Raw genomic sequence first — 19,435 nt, 5'->3', positions numbered from 1 at the left:
TTGCTAGCAAAATACCATATTAGCAGGTGGGACATGCAGTCTCATTCCAAATTTTGGATACTAGCTAAAATATAGTAGCCCACTATCCATTCCAAAAGGCAAGTGACTGTAACATCACTTCATCGTCGTTTGAAACTTAATATGGCAAAGACTGAATTGCTTGTTTTTCCTCCTAAACCTTCTCCTCATCTCTCATTCTCTCTTACTGTCAATGATGTTACACTTACTCCAGTCAAGGAAGCTCGTAGTCTTGGCTTTATATTGGACTCCTCGCTTTTCTTTATTCTTCATATTGAGGCAGTAGCTAAATCCTGTCGTTTTTTCCTGTATAATATTGCCAGGATTCGATCATTTTTGTCTGTCTCTTCTGCGAAGACTCTTGTTCATGCCTTGGTTATTTCTCGGTTGGACTACTGCAACCTTCTTCTCACTGGCCTTCCTTCTTCTCACATCAGTTTGTTGGTTTCTGTTCACCACTCTGCTGCTAAGATCATCATCCTGGCTCGCTGCTCTGACCATGTTTCTCCACTTCTGAAATCTCTTCATTCGCTTCCAATTCACCTCAGAATCCAATATAAATGTCTCCTGTTGACCTACAAAGCTTTTCACAGTCTAGCTCCTTCCTATCTTTCCTCTCTCATCTCACACTATTGCCCCACTCGTGCTCTTCGCTCCTCTAATGCCATGTTTCTCACCTGCCCAAGGGTCTCTACTTCCCTTGCTCGGCTTCGTCCATTTTCTTCTGCTGCCCCTTACGCCTGGAACGCTCTTCCAGAACATTTGCAAACTACAAGTTCAATCGCAGTTTTTAAAGCTCAGCTAAAAACTTTTCTTTTTTCTAAAGCTTTTAAAACTTGATTTTGATCTAACTTTTATGCTGTTAGTTTTACTCTACCCTGTGCCTGTTTGGTGCATTCTCTTCTCCTTCTTATTGTTTCATTATGATTCTATTAGAATATAAGCCTATGCGGCAGGGTTTTGATATTTTCATAGAATCATAGAATAGCAGAGTTGGAAGGGGCCTACAAGGCCATCGAGTCCAACCCCCTGCTCAATGCAGGAATCCACCCTAAAGCATCCCTGACAGATGGTTGTCCAGCTGCCTCTTGAAGGCCTCTAGTGTGGGAGAGCCCACCACCTCCCTAGGGAACTGATTCCATTGTCATACTGCTCTAACAGCCAGGAAGTTTTTCCTGATGTCCAGCCAGAATCTGGCTTCCTTTAACTTGAGCCCGTTATTCCGTGTCCTGCACTCTGGGAGGATCGAGAAGAGATCCTGGCCCTCCTCTGTGTGACAACCTTTTAAGTCTTTGAAGAGTGCTATCATGTCTCCCCTCAATCTTCTCTTTTCCAGGCTAAACAGGCCCAGTTCTTTCAGTCTCTCTTCATAGGGCTTTGTTTCCAGACCCCTGATCATCCTGGTTGCCCTCTTCTGAACACACTCCAGCTTGTTTGCGTCCTTCTTGTATTGTGGAGCCCAGAACTGGATGCAATACTCTAGATGAGGCCTAACCAGGGCCGAATAGAGAGGAACCAGTACCTCACGTGATTTGGAAGCTATACTTCTATTAATGCAGCCCAAAATAGCATTTGCATTTCTTGCAGCCCTATCGCACTGTTGGCTCCTATTAAGCTTGTGATCTACAACAATTCCAAGATCCTTCTCGTTTGTAGTATTGCTGAGCCAAGTATCCCCCATCTTGTAACTGTGCCTTTGGTTTCTATTTCCTAAATGTAGAACCTGGCATTTATCCCTATTGAATTTCATTCTGTTGTTTTCAGCCCAGCACTCCAGCCTATCAAGATCACTTTGAAGTTTGTTTCTGTCTTCCAGGGTATTAGCTATAACAATATATAAATAACAATAAAACAACAATAAATTAGCTATTTTATTGTTTTACTCTGTACAGCATCATGTACACTGATGGTGCTATATAAATAAATAAATAAATAATAACAATAATAACATCTAGTGGTAAGTGGGGTTTTTTTTTAAAAAAAAAACTTTTTAGGTGAACCAATTGAAGGACGTGTTTATGGGCAAGAGGATTTAGCACGGATATGAATGTTGCTAATTCTGTGTTTTTCTTGACTTTCAGGCAATGGCGATTTGAAAATCATTCTTAGCTTTTTCATGTGCATATATAGTTCATGTGACCACTGAAGAAGACCTCTGTTGGGTGGAAACGCGTATGGTCCTTGGGTGTTTTGTTCTTTGAGTGTTTTCTAAATGGTCTTTGAGTACTTGTCTGTGCTTTTTTAATGATATAATCTACAGCTTTACAGTGGAAGTACGCCTGAACTTTGGGAACTAGTGTAACTTATCAGTATATTTAAAAGTTTTTATAATATTTCACTTACCTCTGCAGTACATGTGAGTACGGATAGTGACACGATCGGCCCCTTTCCCTCAAGAAACTGGAACCCTCATCTTCAGAGGATTCCACTCTTTTGTCCCCAGGAGAAGAAGCTCCTGAGTTAACTGTTCAGGGAGAGTTCTTGGGTACGGAAAGGCATGATGAAGCTTGCACTTCCTTACAACCCAGTTCTCAACATGCCACAACTGCTCTCATATCATGGCAACGTGAGGCTGCTAAAGCAGACCAGGCCCCTTTAAGAGAAAAGGCCTTAGTCATTGTGGGGGCAGCAGGGCTCACCATCCTAAAGGCGGTCAAATCCCTACTTAAGGCTCATTCATAATCTGCTGCTTGTTGGAGCCTGCCTGGCTTCCAGCCCCAACTTTCCATATTCTGCTCCTGAAATATATATTTATATATTATAAATATATTTTTATAATATCTCACTTACCTCTGCAGTATATGTGACACGATCCGCCCCTTCACTGCCTTGATTTTAAGGGGCCTGGATAGGCTTCTCTTTGCTTATCTGTGGTTCCAGTTTCTTGACCATGTCAGCACCTTAAGTTATAAGTACCTCACGGCTTCCATTTCCCTCTGTTATTATCTGCCCAACCTCCCTCAAAGGATAATCCGGTGGCCCGAGACAACCGCTACATCACTGCCATCAAGGAAACCACCGCCGTGGAGATCTTGGACGGAATGTTTCTCCGGGATCCGTCAAGGCTCTCTGCGCTCCCTCTGTGCATGTGGCCCTTCCTCCAGGAGTCAGCATCTAATTCGACCAATGTAGCTCAAGCCAAAGTGGACCTGGAAGAGGTGGCCAGGAGGGTCTTCGGTGAAAGACTGCAGCAGAAGAAAGAGAACGTGGGGAGCGCCGTGCATCACTTCCACTCCCGAATCCTGTAAGGCGTTTCATTCTTCACACCTGGAGAGAGTGTAAAGGCTTGGAATGATCTAATTAGCTTAATTAGCCAAACAGTGCAAGGCAGCTGCCTATCAACTAAATGGACACTTTCCCACTGTGCCTGGCAGGCTTTTACTGGGCTCCTCCTTCAGGGAGGGTCCTCATGCCACGACTTCTCACGTGTGGCTACTGTGGCGGACTGGCCTCCCTCTTCCTCTCAACTTCGCCCGCTTCACTCTGTAGCGGACTCTGGCTGTGTTCAGAAGACACCTTAAACCAGCAGTCCCCAATGTTTTTGGCACCAGGGACCGGTTTCATGGAAGACAATTTTTCCATGGACTGGGGGGGGGGAGGATTTTTGGGAAAAAACCCGCCCCCCTCCAGCGTCCTGGCTTCGCTTCAGCTGGGTGGGTGCCCAGCCGAAGCGAAGCCAGGACGCTGGGGCGGGTGGGCGGCTTCAGAACGGCACGCCCGGAAGTCGCTCTCCCAGAGCGGCTTCCGGCTGGGTGTGCCGTTCTAAAGCCGCCCCGCCCCACCCCAGTGTCCTGGCTTCTCTTCGGCTGGGCAGGCGAGATGGCGCCCCACGCCCAGGTACGCTGGGGGTGGATGGGGGTGGGTGGGTGAAAGCAGCTCACCTGCGCAGCCCAGTTCCTAACAGGCCATGGACCGGTCCCGGTCCGGGGTTTGGGGACCCCTGCCTTAAACCATGGTTTTAACCATGGTGAGTAAAGCAAAAAAGCCTTATTCACCATAGTTAAAGCTGTGGCTTAAAGTGTCTTCTGAACCTGGCCTCTGAGGCCTCTGATGCTCCCTCCCCCTTTGACAAAGACTGAGTTCCCAGGGCAGCGGGAGGGGAAGACGACTTCTGAGCCTGGGCCTCTTGTTCGGTAAGCCCCTGGGAAGATTCTTCCTTGACACCTGGAGAGTATTTATTTATTTATTGCATTTATATTCCGCCCCATAGCCAAAGCTCTCTGGGTGGTTTACAAAAGTTAAAAACAGTAAACATTAAAAACAAATGTACGAAGTTTAAAAACATAAAAAGCATAAAAGCAACAGTATCCTTATAAAAACAACGATTCTGGGGTCCATTAAAAACAAACAAACTCAGCTCATGTTGAGCTGAGAAGAGAAAAGTCTTGACCTGGCGCCAAAATGATAACAATGTCGGCGCCAGGCGGGCCTCGTCGGGGTGCCACCTCTGAAAAGGCCCTCTCTCTTATTGCCATCCTCCGAGCTTCCCTCGGAGTAGGCACTTGGAGGAATACTTTAGATGTAGAGTGCAGTTTAAATTCTCGAAAGGATTTAAATCCCCGACTCTTGGCTGGGCTTCTTTTAGTTCTGACTCAGCATCTGAAAGAGAAAGAGAGAGAGAGAGAGACATACACAAGCAGATTTTCCTTACAGGCAGCAAAGTACATTGTTTAGAGGGTTTAGTGCAGAGTTGTTGAACACATTTTAGCCGGAGGGCCAAATTCCATTGGGGAGAAGCTCTCGGTGGCCGCATTCCAGTGGTGGGCGGGGCCAAAGACAAAGGGGCGCGGCCAAAAATACCAGTGTATTTTGCTGCCAGTAAATAAACCTTTGGAGAGGCATTTCAACCTTTAGAATGGAGGGAAAGCGTCACAGAAAATAGAAAGCCGCCCAATGGTCAGTGGTGGTGGGTGGAAGAGGGCGGGGCCAGGAGAAGGGGCGGAGCCATCTGGGGAACCCAGGAGAACGGGACTTTGCCCCCAGGCAGGGCGGTTTTGGCCCCTGGTTTAGTGAATGAACTGAGCACCAAAGGCCAACATCGGGAAGTTTTGGCCGTCGGACTGAGGTTCAAGAAACAGAGGAGATCTGTCTTCCCCTGTAGAGCCTTGCTGGGGAGGGACAGTGGGGCTTTCCTGCCTTGAGCAGGGGGTTGGACTCGATGACCTTATAGGCCCCTTCCAACTCTACTATTCTATGACTCTATGACTTCGACGTCATTGTAGGCCGAGAATTGAGGAGCGAACATTGTAGCTTGAAACCCATCCTATTTTAAGCCCTGGCAGAGAGCCACTGTCGGAGCAACATCATGACTTTGCTCTGAGCAGTGCATGTCAACGAAAGGCCCAGCCTCAGGGGGTGATTTGTTTTATTGCTTTTGCTAGATCAATGTTCTTCACCCAGGGACGAAATCCAATTCAGCCCCTAAGCACGACTCCACACTTCCAGCGACAGAGGGTTCAAAAGCGCTTTATGGATTATAATCAAGGTCTGGTCTCTTCAAAGGGAGCAATCAGACAAAGACATTGGGAATTCAGCACAGCATTTGAAGCATGAAAGGGGCAGTTCTCAGTAGCAGCATAAACCAATCAGAACATAACACTGGAGCATAGCTAATTTTGCTAAACAATCCCCTTTGTTCTATAAACAATCAGTAAGCTAACTTTGACACAGGAGCACTGGAGCCGAAGCTCTTGTTTATGTTAGATAAGACATCATTATTATTATTATTATTATTATTATTATTATTATTATTATTTATATAGCACCATCAGTGTACATGGTGCTGTACAGAGTAAAACAGTAAATAGCAAGACCCTGCCGCATAGGCTTACATTCTAATAAAACCATAATAAAACAATAAGGAAGGGAAGAGAATGCACCAAACAGGCACAGGGTAGAGTAAAACTAACAGTATAAAAGTCAGAACAAAATCAAGTTTTAAAAGCTTTAGGAAAAAGAAAAGTTTTTAGCTGAGCTTTAAAAGCTGCGATTAAACTTGTAGTTCGCAAATGTTCTGGAAGAGCGTTCCAGGTGTAAGGGCAGCAGAAGAAAATGGACGAAGCTGAGCAAGGGAAGTAGAGACCCTTGGGCAGGTGAGAAACATGGCATCAGAGGAGCGAAGAGCACGAGCGGGGCAATAGTGTGAGATGAAAGAGGAGAGATAGGAAGGAGCTAGACTGTGAAAAGCTTTGTAGGTCAACAGGAGAAGTTTATATTGGATTCTGAAGTGAATTGGAAGCCAATGAAGAGATTTCAGAAGTGGAGTAACATGGTCAGAGCGGCGAGCCAAGAAGATGATCTTAGCAGCAGAGTGGTGAACAGAAACCAACGGACTGATGTGAGAAGAAGGAAGGCCAGTGAGAAGAAGGTTGCAGTAGTCCAACCGAGAAATAACCAATGCATGAGCAAGAGTCTTGGCAGAAGAGACAGACAAAAATGATCGAATCCTGGCAATATTATACAGGAAAAAACGACAGGATTTAGCTACTGCCTCAATATGAGGAATAAAGGAGAGCGAGGAGTCAAATATAAAGCCAAGACTACGAGCTTCCATGACTGGAGTAAGCGTAACATTATTGACAGTAAGAGAGAATGGGAGATGAGGAGAAGGTTTAGGAGGAAAAACAAGCAATTCAGACAGGTGCAAGGATGCACTCAAGGAGATATTCTCGCATACATGACATTTTGCCTGCTGTATAATGGCTACTTCACAGCTTCTTTTAGAAAATGGAGGCACCTATGTTAACACTTTTTTGCACCGACCGAAAAAAATGAGCCTTCTCTTCTGGAGGACTCTGCTCTTCTCAGCCCCCGCCAGGAGGCTCACGTTACAGAAAAGTGTGTGCACGCAGCACATCCCGCGAGGTTGAGTTTACCTTCCGCACGCCGATTGTGACGCAGCCAGCGGAGGCTGGTGGCTGTGGTGCCAGTGGGGCAGCGAATCCGCTCGGGGTTTCAGACAAGACTCTATCAAGGGCGCAACCCGTTGAGGCACTCCTTGCAGAACCAGTTGTGCAAGCGTCATGGGCAACAGCTTGTGCGGTGGTGGAGCTGAGCTAGCGCTACATGCATTTGTGGAATGACATTTTTATTTATTATTGCATTTATTTATTTTTTATTGATTAATTTCATTTCATTTTTATACCGCCCAATAGCCGAAGCTCTCTGGGCTGTTCACAAAAATTAAAACCATGAAGAGCACAATAAAACAACCAGCAGTCTAAAAAGCACAATGACAAAATACAATATAAAAAGCACAACCAGGATAAAACCACGCAGCAGAAATTGATGTAGGTTAAAATGCGGAATTTAAACAGCAAAGTTTAAATTTGAATTAAATTAGGTGTTAAAATACTGAGAAAATAAAAAGGTCTTCAGCTGGCGACAGAAGGAGTACAGTGTAGGCGCCAGGCGGACCTCTCTGGGGAGCTCGTTCCAAAGCCGGGGTGCCACAGCAGAGAAGGCCCTGCTCCTGGTAGCCACCTGCCTCACTTCCTTTGGCAGAGGCTCACAGAGAAGGACCCCTGAGGATGACCTTAGGGTCTGGGCAGGTACATATGGGAGGAGGCGTTTCTTCAAATAACCCACCTTTTTTCCTCCAAGGAACCCAAGGCGGCGTACATAATCCTCCTCTCCATTTTTATCCTCACAACATCAACCCTGTGAGGTAGGGTGGGCTGAGAGTCTGTGGCTAGCCCAAAGTCACCCAGTGGGCTTCCATGGCCAAGAGGGGACTAGAACTCGGATCTCTCAATTCACAGTCCAACAATTTAGCCACTACACCATACTGGCTCTCACACCATACTGACATTTTTAGATATTGCCTCCTGGTCCATGATTCCCTTTGGATTGTGAAGGATCTGTGTCTGAGGTCCTTTCTTCTCTCTCTTAGGGAAATGCAGGAAGAGTTGATAGAATACGAAGAGAAACTCAGACTGGAAATGGAAGGGTGTATAAGGTAAAGGAAGTTGTTGCATGCTGGGAAAAAAGCAAAGCCATAGCTCTGTGGTAGGGCACGGGATTGCATGCGGAAGGTCCCACATTCAGGCCTTGGTGTCTTCGCTTAAAGCAGCCTTCCTTAATCCAGCACCGTCCAGATGTGTTGGACTACAACTCCCAGCATTCCGGCTGGGGATGCTGGGTGTTGTAGTCCAAGACATCTGCCGGTCACGCAGGTTGGGAATTGTGGGGATCATCATAGGTGTTGCGCTTCTGCTGACAATTCTGCTTTAGGGAACTCCAGGTAGGGCGGAGAACCAGGACAGTGAACCCAATTTAAGCACGTTGGTCTTGAGGTAGGGTTTGACAGCACGCGGAAGGAAGAAGAAACCTTTTTAACGGCGCGTCAACCGTTGTTCTGCAGATACATACAAACGCTTCCATTGGGAGATTTCTTGGATAATCCCGGGAAGATCTCGCAAGCCATGGACAACTACCTGTTCACCAAATTCTGGGCAAAGTGGCAGAATGGAAGAAGGAAACCAGCCAGTCTACCCTACAAGGAGTTGACCAAGCCAGAGGATGTACGTAAGAGCTGGCACTGCCCACGTGCTGCACAATTTGTAAATAACATGCCAACAACTGAGCTATCCGTTTTTCCGGAAGGAATTCCTACCGGATTGGTCCCAGAAATGAGCGGTAGCAAAATGTCTGCTTTGATTGCACTGACATCTCCCGGTGAGTAACACTTTAGGGCAGTGGTGTTAAACCTCTTCCACCCGTGGGCCGAATTCAGTTTCAGAGACGCTCTTGGGGGCGGTCACAGCCCAGTGATGGGTGAGGCCGAAGGCAAAAGGGGGCGGGGGCAAAATGCGAAACATACCAGGATGCTTTAGCATACAGCTTTTATTTATTTATTTATTTATTACATTTTTATACCGCCCAATAGCCGAAGCCTACTATTGCTATTAATAATATTGCCAGTATTGCCTGTTTCCGCCTTGAGGCCTGGGCCTCAGTTGAAGCCGCCGCCTGGACCACGGCGGACACAGGTAAGCCCCCCTCCCCCCACACTTACCTGCATCTGGAGCTTTGGAATGGTCCAAACTGCTCTGCGCAGATCCGCACATCCCCCGATCTGCTTCGGAACGGGGTTTCAGAGGTGCGGATCGGCCCGCTCCGCTTCGGATTCGGGGATCCGAAACGGAGCGGAGCACCGCCCTGAAAACAATCAACAAAACACCATAGGAAGCATAAAACCAATCAATAAAACCGTACAGCCTAAAAACGATAAATAATGGTCAGCAATAAGGTTCTAAAAAGGGAAGGCCTGCTGGAATAATAGAGTCTTTAATTGCAGAGTCTCTTTCTCCCTCCCTTGTTTATCTAGTAGGGCTGTGCACCGCTTCGGATCCGAACCCCGAATCCAAAGCGGATCGGGGTGGTTCGGACCCTTCTTACCGGATCCAAGGCGGTTCGGGCGAAGGCCGAGGCAGTCCGAATCCGAAGCCAATTGGCTCCAAAGCTTCGGGCCGCTTCGGGGCCAGCCCCACCTCCCCCCATCTCCTTACCTGCTGCCTCCGTCGCTGCCGCGGCCTGCTTCCGGCCTTCAGCATCCTCGAGTAGAAGCCGCCTGACGCAAGTCCGCAGCGGCGGACCCAGGTAAGCCCCCCTCCCCCTTCACCTGCACCCCCCCTCTCCATTCCCTTGAATGAAACATTACTATAGTGTCATCTTCAAGGTCTACCAGACCTTCTGGGTATTCGCGTGCGTCACCCTGGCCACCTTTCCCAAGGGTAACATTTCACCTATTAATCACTTTCCTTTTCTACAGTGGCTTTCAAAGGGCCCCATCAAGGCGCAGGTGTGTGTGGAATGCAAATACCAGCCCAGGCAAAAGGTGGTGAAGGATCTCGCCCCCCTCCCCCACCCCCCAGAACGGCACGTTGAGCACACCCAACAATGTTAGGAATCTGCTGTGCTCTGTGGTTTACTTTAGAGCGGGTGTGTGTGTGTGAGCCAGAGAAGGCCACGGGGCGAATTCTGCACCACCTTGCATCTTTCGTGGTAATTTGTAGGGTCCCCCCCTTTCAGGATATTTTCATAGATGATCATATTTTTAGATAAGGGGGGATTCCACACGTCGTACTGAGGGCGCTTCCATGCGCCCCCAGTGCGCCCCCAAAGCGATCGTGTAGCTTGCCTTTCGAAGAGACGAGGAAGAGGCGTCCTTGTCGCCGGCAAGTTACACGATCGCTTTGGGGGCGCACTGGGGGCGCATGGAAGCGCCCTCAGTACGACGTGTGGAATCCCCCAAAGTTGTTTCTGCCGGGACAACAGCCTTTGAACGCACATCAACCACAAGCGACAGCAACCCGTAGATTCATTGTAAGAGGTAACTTTGGGAGGAGATATTTATTTATTTAATTACATTTATATAACACCGCATAGCCGAAGCTCTCTGGGCAGTTTACAAAAATTAAAAACAATGAGCATTAAAACAGATATACAAAATTTAAAACCACTAAAAGTATAAAAACAACAATATCCAGTTATAAAATCAGCATATGCTGTTAAATGCCTGGGAAAAGAGAAAGGTCTTGACCTGGCGCCGAAAAGATAACAATGTTGGTGCCAGGCGAGCCTCGTCAGGGAGATCGTTCTAGAATTGGGGGGCCACCACCGAGGAGGCCCTCTCCCTTGTTGCCATCCACTGAGCTTCCCTCGGAGTAGGCACTCGGAGGAGGACCTTAGATGTTGAGCGCAGTGTACGGGTAGGTTCATGTCGGGAGAGGCGTTACGTCAGGTATTGCGGTCCCAAGCCGTGTAAGGCTTTATAGGTTAAAACCAACACCTTGAATTGGGCTCAGAAAAGTACAGGCAGCCAATAAATAAATTCTTATTTATTATTAGCAAACAAACCTGACTTCACGTAAGTTAGAATGCTCATTATTTTGATACAGTGAAGCTTATGCAGCAGTGAGAACTAGATGCATTGTGTTCAAACTGTCTGAGCGAAACCAGATCTGCTGGCACCCCTAAGCGCGGTCCCTGCTGTGGTTCAGCCCCGAGGGAGGGATCTGAACACTCCATTCCCCTGGAGGGAGGGCTGCCCCACGGCCATGGGGAGGAGGCAGGCATATAACTCTGTACCTTGACCTACTAATCTCCCCTGGCTTCAAACTGTATGGACTGCAGAATCAAGTGGTGGTTAGGGAAGATGTTGGTACAGCCTTCAGCCACATAGATACGTTTCAGAGAGTCATAGAATAGTAGGGTTGGAAGGTGCCTATAAGGCCATCAAGTCCAACCCCCTACTCCACACAGGAATCCACCTTAAAGCATCCCTGATAGATGGCTGTCCAGCTGCGTCTTGAAGGCCTCTAGTGTGGGAGAGCCCACCACCTCCCTAGGATATTGGTTCCATTGTTGTACCGCTCAAACAGTCAGGAAGTTTTTCCTGATGTCCCACCGGATTCTGGCGTCTTGTAACTTGAGCCCATTATTCCACGTCCTGTACTCTGGGAGGATCGAGAAGAGTTCCTGGCCCTCCTCTGTGTGACAACCTTTCAAGTATTCGAAGAGTGCTATCATGTCTCCCCTCAGTCTTCTCTTCTCCAGGCTAAACATGCCCAGTTCTTTCAGTCTCTCCTCATAGGGCTTTGTTCCCAGGCCCCTGATCATCCCCGTCGCCCTCCTCTGAACACACTCACAGAGAAGACAAGGAGTGCTAGGCTCCTGCCCCTTTAAGGACTTCTGCTTCTCAAGGAAGGAGCAAAGCCTGAGCAGGATGGACTGGATTTCCAGGTATAAAGGGCTTCCGTTTGGTCTCAGACATTGCCTGAACGAGCTGCTTACCAGGAACTCCCTTTACCAGGACTGAAGAACAAGATGAGAAACATAAGACACATCCATGTGCAGGCAGACCTTGTGGCACGAACCAAGTTCCACCGAAGCAGCCCTCCTATGCTCCTTCCTGACCAGGAGGACCAAACGGTCAGCCTGGAGTGGAGTCACTCTGCAAAGTTCTTCACTGAGAAGCTGCAGTGGTGTGGCTCGCCTCACAGGGGCAGTGGTCAGGAGTTCCTGACGGCGGGTTTCCAAGTGGTCTCCCATCCAAGTGCTGATCAGGCCCAAACCGGCTTAGCTTCAGCAAGGTGACCCCAGGGGGGCCTTTGTTATTCTCCTTTGTTGAGAGGTCCTCTTTATGGTTCCCCTGTTGGCTTTCCTGGCCAAGATGGCCAACATTCCACCCAACCTACCGTCTTCGGATTCCCTTTCCCCTCCCATTGTTTTTCGTTTGGGCACCTTTCTTCTTGGGAGCTGAACTGGAACTACTCAGCCCGACGTTTCACGCCAAACGATCGCTCAGCGGCCTGGAGTGAATGGACCCTTTCGCTCGCCAGACGGCCCGGCCCGATTGGGAACCGACGACCCAAAGGTTAAATATTCTGCGTCTTGAGCCGTCTCTGGCACTGTACGCGACAGCTCCTTTGAACAGCCTGAGCCCGCGGGAAGGAGCTGGTCGTGAAGAATGTGCTTGCTAACGTTGCACTGTTGTAAACGTCTCTCGCTAGCTAATTTATTAGCTGGCAAAGCTCTGAGTGGCCTGACGGGGTTCATTGATTCCAGACAATGCTGGCGAAGGTTGTTACTAAAACTCTTCGGCGTCTGAACTGGCAATCGTTCAGTCGTAGGTGCCAGGCATGGTGGAATCATACCGTGCAACGGGGGGGGGGGTGCCCCTGTGCCCCTCCAGATGTTTTTGGACTCTACCTCCCATGCTGGCTGGTGCTGATGGGGGTTGGACCTCCGTTTGTGTCCAAGGACATTTTAAAAATGTCATTTTAAATGTTTAAATATTGGAATATGTTTAATATAATTAACTGCCCCGGGAAAAGCTCCTTTATACTTAACTTCTGTTACCTCACATGAGTTGAGATGGTTATTTACCCGGTGCAGGTTAAATTCACTCCAGAGGTGAAAGCGCGTTACAGGACCCATCCACGCGCTAAAGCTGACTGCCCAGCCGGCTGCCCCCAAACTGAGGACATGACACACTTTCTAGTTGAGTGTCCAGTGTATGTCGAGCTGAGAAAGCAATACCTTGTGCCCCAGATTCAACCACATTTCACCTAAAAATGTAACTCAGATATTATTGTTAGGCTCTGATCATTATATATCGTTCAGGACTGCAAAATTTGTACAGCGGGCGCTGGAGGTACAGAAGCTTCTGTTTGCCATATAGGATTAAATTTTACTAATCTGAGATTACATGCGGGCCAGTACTGGTACTGCAATTGAGCCTACTATCAGTTTTATATTATTATCTTGTATTATTCTTCTGATTGTGGTGAGATGGTGTATGGACATGCTATTATGTTATTATGTTAACATGTTATTTTGCAACTATTTTATTTGTTTGCGAATGGCCTAGTTGGCTAACAAGCAATAAAGATATATATCTGTTGTATATCTCTATTTATAGTTTTTTTTTATGTATATGTTTTAAATTTTGTGATGCCGCCTTTTGGTCCAGCATTGGGCAAATAATTATTATTAATTTAATAATAATAATAATAATAATAATAATAATAATAATAATAATAATGTAACATCTCGAGAGCCACAGGTTCTGCATTTCTGATGTACAAGTGAGCAGGAAGACCTGCAATACTAAAGTGGTGTAGTAGATCATAGAATTATAGAATAGTAGAGTTGGAAAGGGCCTCTAAGGCCATCGAGTCCAACCCCCTGCTCAGTGCAGGAATCCACCCTACAGCATCCCTGACAGATGGTTGTCCAGCTGCCTCTTGAAGGCCTCTAGTGTGGGAGAGCCCACAACCTCCCTAGGTAACTGGTTCCATTGTTGTACTGTTCTAACAGTCAGGAAGTTTTTCCTGATGTCCAGCTGGAATCTGGCTTCCTGTAACTTGAGCCCATTATTCCGTGACCTGAACTCTGGGAGGATCGAGAAGAGATCCTGGCCCTCCTCTGTGTGACAACCTTTCAAGTATTTGAAGAGTGCTATCATGTCTCCCCTCAATCTCCTCTTCTCCAGGATAAACATGCCCAGATAAGAGATTATGGCTGGAACCCCCTGAACCAGTGGGGCTTACTTCTGAGTAGACATGTATAGGATTGCACTGGGGCTTACTCCGTAGTAAGTGTATCTTGGATTGCATCCTGAGCTAGGAGGTCCCTGGTCCAAATCTTGCCACAGCTGCACTAGATTGTCTTAGGGTAGTATTGCCTTCATCTCCTGTTGTAGGCTTCTCAGAGGCATCTGGTAGGCCACTGTAGGACGCAGGACGTTGGACAGCCTAGGCCTTTGGCCTGGTCCAGCAGGGGCTCGTCTTATGTTCTTGTGATGGGCGTGTACTGAATTGAAACATATCACTGGAGCTTACCAGCAGTTCCACTACTTTGACTGGTGGAGGGGCACCTTGTGCCTTTCCCAACCCTATTCCCTGTGGTCTTTTGTCTCAGTGGTGGGGAAACTATGGTCCTCCAGATGTTCTTGGGCTCCATCATCCTTGGCCATTGGCCATGCTGGCTGGCTGGGGCTGATAGGAGTTGGAGTCCAACAGTATCTAGCGGGCTCCACGTTCCCCAGCCCTGCTTTAGATGAAGATGACGGTGAAGTCTGCAACAAATTAGACTGTACTACAAATGGTTCACTGCTCAGAATACTGCCTTTACCCTCACTCTGAATGTCTCAACTCCATTTCTAATTAATGACGGCTCTTTCATGTCACCTGCCTTACTTTGATCCTCTTACCTGAAGATGCTAGGAGCCGAATCGGGGCCATCCTCATCTTTCCGCCAAGGGAGGAGAAACATGGAGAATTCTAGTCTGCACACGAACCATTTTTTAAAGGCATCCCTAATATCCTCCCCCCCAAAAAAATAAAAAATAGGGGCAAATAGAACCAGAAAAATAGGACGTTGTAGACTAAAACATCTGGAGGCCCACAATTTGCCCACTCCTGCTCTATTCCAGCATCCTGTCTCCACAGGAGCTGTCAAGATATTTTTGAGAAGTCTTACACACAGGGCCAGAAGGTAGTGGGCCAGCCCATCTGTTGTTTCTCTGCTCATGGTGCTCAGTGGCATGTTTAGCCTGGAAATATTTAGCCTGGAGAAGAGAAGACTTAGGGGAAACATGAGAGCACTCTTCAAATACTTGAAAGGTTGTCACACAGAGGAGGGCCTGGATCTCTTTTCGATCCTCCCAGAGTGCAGGACACGGAATAACGGGCTCAAGTTAAAGGAAGCCAGATTCCGGCTGGACATCAGGAAAAACTTCCTGACTGTTAGAGCAGTATGACAATGGAACCAGTTACCTAGGGAGGTGGTGGGCTCTCCCACACTAGAGGCCTTCAGGAGGCAGCTGGACAACCATCTGTCAGATATGCTTTAGGGTGAATTCCTGCATTGAGCAGGGGGTTCGACACGATGGCCTTATAGGACCCTTCCAACTCTACTATTCTATGATTCTATGATTCTACCACCTCTTGACTTTGGAGGTAGGAAAAAGCCAGGGTGGTGTAGCGGCTAGAGTTTTGGACTGGGAGTCGGGAGATCTGGGTTCTAGTCCCCACTCGGCCATGTAAACCCACTGGGTGACTTTGGGCCGGTCACAGACTCTCAGCCCAGCCTACCTCACAGGGTTGTTCTGAGGATAAAATGGAGAGGAGGAGGATTATGTACGCTGCTCTGGGTTCCATGGAGGAAAACGGCAGGATACAAATGCAATGCAATGGACTATCATCGCAACCTGTAGTTATTGATGGCCTTGTCTTCCGTGAATTTGTCAATCATCTGATGCTTGAACTCAGTGGGTGAAACGTTCTGCCACCCCTTTCCAAATTAACTATCTCCTCCATGTTCTGGACATAAAATAGAAAACCTGGATTAGAACCTGTGCTCCACCCACGAATGTCATTTGCAAGATCTTGGCAGGGGTAGCAGCCTACCCACCATTTTTGCCACTCCTTCATAGAACTGTAGCCGGCGAAGGTTTTCCTGGGATCAACAAGATGGCCGCCCTCCTGTTTAGCCTTGAGATGCCAGCCTCTTTCTAATCCGTTTTTTTGTCTCTTCTCTATGACAGGTAGTGAAAGCTGCCGCTTCTCTGTTGTTGAATCCACCAGGCTGCTTCTCCCTCACTACATGAAGCCGTCTCCTTGGAGATTCTTGCACAGCCCAGAATCCTGTGGCATGCACAGCTGGCTTGGCGGCCTATGGGGATCATTTTGCTGCTGGATAGACGCTCTGGAGCATTTTGATTGCGGATGGTGATTGGAGTACACAGTTTATGTTATTAAAATTATCCATTGTTTGGCACCGAAAGTGATCTCAAAGTAAAGGTTTGCACCTGGAAACACCCACCTGCCCCCAGACTTTAGGGGTAACCTCATAGAATAGTAGAGTTGGAAGGGGCCTATAAGGCCATGAGTCCACCCCCTGCTCAATGCAGGAATCCGCCTTAAAGCATCCCTGACAGATGGCTGTCCAGCTGTCTCTTGAATGCCTCTAGTGTGGGAGAGCCCACCAACTCCCTAGGGAATTGGTTCCATTGTCATACTGCTCTAACAGTCAGGAGGTTTTTCCTGGTATCCAGCCGGGTAACGTGAGCCCATTATTCCGTGTCCTGCACTCTGGGATGATTGAGAAGAGATCCTCTCCCTCCTCTGTGTGACAACCTTTCAAGTATTTGAAGAGTGCTGTCATGTTGGACTTGATGGGGTTGGACTCGATGGCCTTATAGGCCCCTTCCAACTCTGCTATTCTATATCGCCCCCTCAGCCTTCTCTTCTCCAGGCTAAACATGCCCAGTTCTTTCAGTCTCTCCTCATAGGGGTTTGTTTCCAGACCCCTGATCATCCTTGTTGCCCTCCTCTGGAAATATGTCTACGTCCTTCTTGAAGTGTGGTGCCCAGAACTGGACGCAATACTCAAGGTGAGGCCTAACCAGTGATCCCCAGTAACCTCAGCCAAACCTTCTTCCCCTACTGCAACCCCAAAATAATAAGTAGTTGAGTCACAACGGGACGATAGGAAAAGGAAAAAATTAAAACTGCTGATATCACAATGCTCTTATACAAATCTATGATGCGGCCAGTCTTGGGATCCTGTGCGCAGGTGGATGTTGTAGACTTGAAAAAGGTGCCAGAAAGGGCATCCGAAAAGCAGCTGGAGCAGCTTCCCTCAGAGGGAACAACATCTGGCATTGTTCAGCTTGGAAAAAAGGAGGCTAAGGGGAGACATGATAGAGGTGTACAAAATGATGCATATCAAGGAGAACGTGGATAGGGAGACGTTTTTCTCCCTCTCCCATAATACTAACGACAACAACAGTTTATTGCAGTCAATAGACCATTCCAACAAAAATCACATACAAAAGGACTGAGCATACAATTAGCTATTAAAAAGACAAGTAATCCTGGAGGATCTAATAGGAATGGCCAAGTTCACAAACTTGGCCGCTTGCTCGGTGATTGATTTGTCTGAGTTCCGAAGTAAAAGGGACATTTGGGTGACCAGGAAAAGATTGTAAAATGGGGTTCAGAAGATCATTCCTAGCCCCTTGGTAAAACCTACACAACAGTAACACGTGTGATACGGTTTCCACCTCAGTATTGTTACAGGGACAGCATCTGTTGAGCAGTGGGGTTTTGTTGTATCTGCCACCTGAAAGTTTAGAGGGAAGGACGTTAAGTCTGGCTAGTGAGGATGCTTTCCTGTATTTGGGGATTGTTAACCAGCGCAGGTAAGGCATCCCATCTTTACAAAAGGAGACTGGTAGTCCTAGGGCAGCCTTCCTCAACCTGGGGCGCTCCAGATGTGTTGGACTGCATCTCCCAGAATGCCCCAGCCAGCTGGCTGGGGCATTCTGGGAGTTGTAGTCCAACACATCTGGAGCGCCCCAGGTTGAGGAAGGCTGTCCTAGGGACTGGGGGGAGCAGGGCCCCCGAGCAGCGCTCTGGAGGACTTGCATGTCTATATCAAGCAGTGATTTGGCACTAGCTAGATCCCTTGATAGTAACATAGGGGATGATAGGCCTACTGCGTTGATTTTACTTGTCATGGCCTTTGACCAGGGAGGTCCAAAATGGTCTGACGGGATCTTGGATACCAGGGGATTTGTTGGAAGTGCCAACTTGCAGCGAAGCCAGAAATGGATCGCATGGATCCAAGCCGGACAGTTAACAGAATTCAGACCAGCCTCTAATATTTTTTTTAACATTTTTATTTATTTTCTACAATACTTAAACATACACCATTACAATTAAAGAAAACAACATACTACATAAATGTTGAATAAATGTTGAATATCATAATATCATATCTACATAACATAATCAAACGTAACATATAAGTGCACCCCCCACCTTGGGATCTCATTCCTGATTCCAAAATCTCATACTTTCTTCTGCTGGCGGTTTCCCACTTCCCTTAGAAAGCACAAATATTAGGAACTGTTTCCAAATTCCTTCAAAATCATTTGTTTTAGCTATACCTCTTCTCCATTTAATATTACAAGTCAGTTTATCATTAATAGCTATATCCCAAACTTCTTTATACCATTCTTCAATACAATAATCCCCTTGAATCTTCCAGTTCCTAGCTACAATCAATCGTGCCGCAGTCAGCAAAAGACCAGCCTCTAACTTAAGGACACCTCCAGAGACACACTTGGGAACACCAAATAACACCCTAAGGAAAGAGGACTGAATGCCCTCATAGGAGCATTTAGAAACTCCCATAATACTAGAACCCAGTGGGGGTCATCCCATGAAGCTGACGGGTGGGCGATTCAGGACAGAGAAAAGGAAAAGACTTCTTCACACAACTGTGGAACTCACTGCCGCAAGATGTAGTGAGGGCCACCAAGTTGGATGGCTTTAAAAGGGGATGGAATAAATTCCTGGAAGAGAAAGGCTATCAATAGCTACTAGTCCTGATGGCTCTGTGCTATGTCTAGTACCAGAGACAGTATGCACGGTTGCTGGGGAACATGGGTGGGAGACGGTGCTGTTGCATTCATGTCCTGCTTGTGGGTTTTCCCTTAGGCAGCTGGTTGGCCACTGTATGAACTGAATGCTGGGCTAGACCTGAATGCTGGGCTAGCTCCCAGTTCCCTAGGGAGGCTGTGGGCTCTCCCACACTAGAGGCCTTCAAGAGGCAGCTGGACAACCACATGTCAGGGATGCTTTAGGGTGGATTCCTGCATTGAGCAGGGGGATGGGCTCGATGGCCTTGTAGGCCCCTTCCAACTCTGCTATTCTATACGACAATGGAACCCATGGCCTAGGGAGGTTGTGGGCTCTCCCACACTAGAGGCCTTCAAGAGGCAGCTGGACAACCACCTGTCAGGGATGCTTTAGGGTGGATTCCTGCATTGAGCAGGGGGATGGGCTCGATGGCCTTGTAGGCACCTTCCAACTCTACTATTCTATACGACGATGGAACC

General features: G+C 47.6%; 1 protein-coding gene across 2 annotated transcripts in view; it reads left to right on the top strand.

The window, feature by feature from the left end:
* LOC134403813 (protein phosphatase 1 regulatory subunit 7-like) overlaps positions 1 to 16,118 on the top strand; it is a 34,142-nt gene extending 18,024 nt beyond the window's left edge. For both annotated transcript variants that reach the window (XM_063134303.1, XM_063134302.1), the window contains 3 exons: positions 2,985 to 3,262; positions 7,910 to 7,975; positions 16,073 to 16,118. In XM_063134303.1, coding sequence (XP_062990373.1) covers positions 2,985 to 3,262; positions 7,910 to 7,975; positions 16,073 to 16,076 — 348 coding nt within the window. In that variant the 3' untranslated portion in view covers positions 16,077 to 16,118. The remainder of the gene's footprint in view (positions 1 to 2,984; positions 3,263 to 7,909; positions 7,976 to 16,072) is intronic.
* The last annotated feature ends 3,317 nt before the right edge of the window (positions 16,119 to 19,435 follow it).

Source organism: Elgaria multicarinata, chromosome 9 (assembly GCF_023053635.1).
Source record: "Elgaria multicarinata webbii isolate HBS135686 ecotype San Diego chromosome 9, rElgMul1.1.pri, whole genome shotgun sequence".
Lineage (NCBI taxonomy): Eukaryota > Metazoa > Chordata > Lepidosauria > Squamata > Anguidae > Elgaria > Elgaria multicarinata.
The sequence above is the reverse complement of the archived record's forward strand: the minus strand, read 5'-3'. Positions and strand labels throughout refer to the sequence as shown.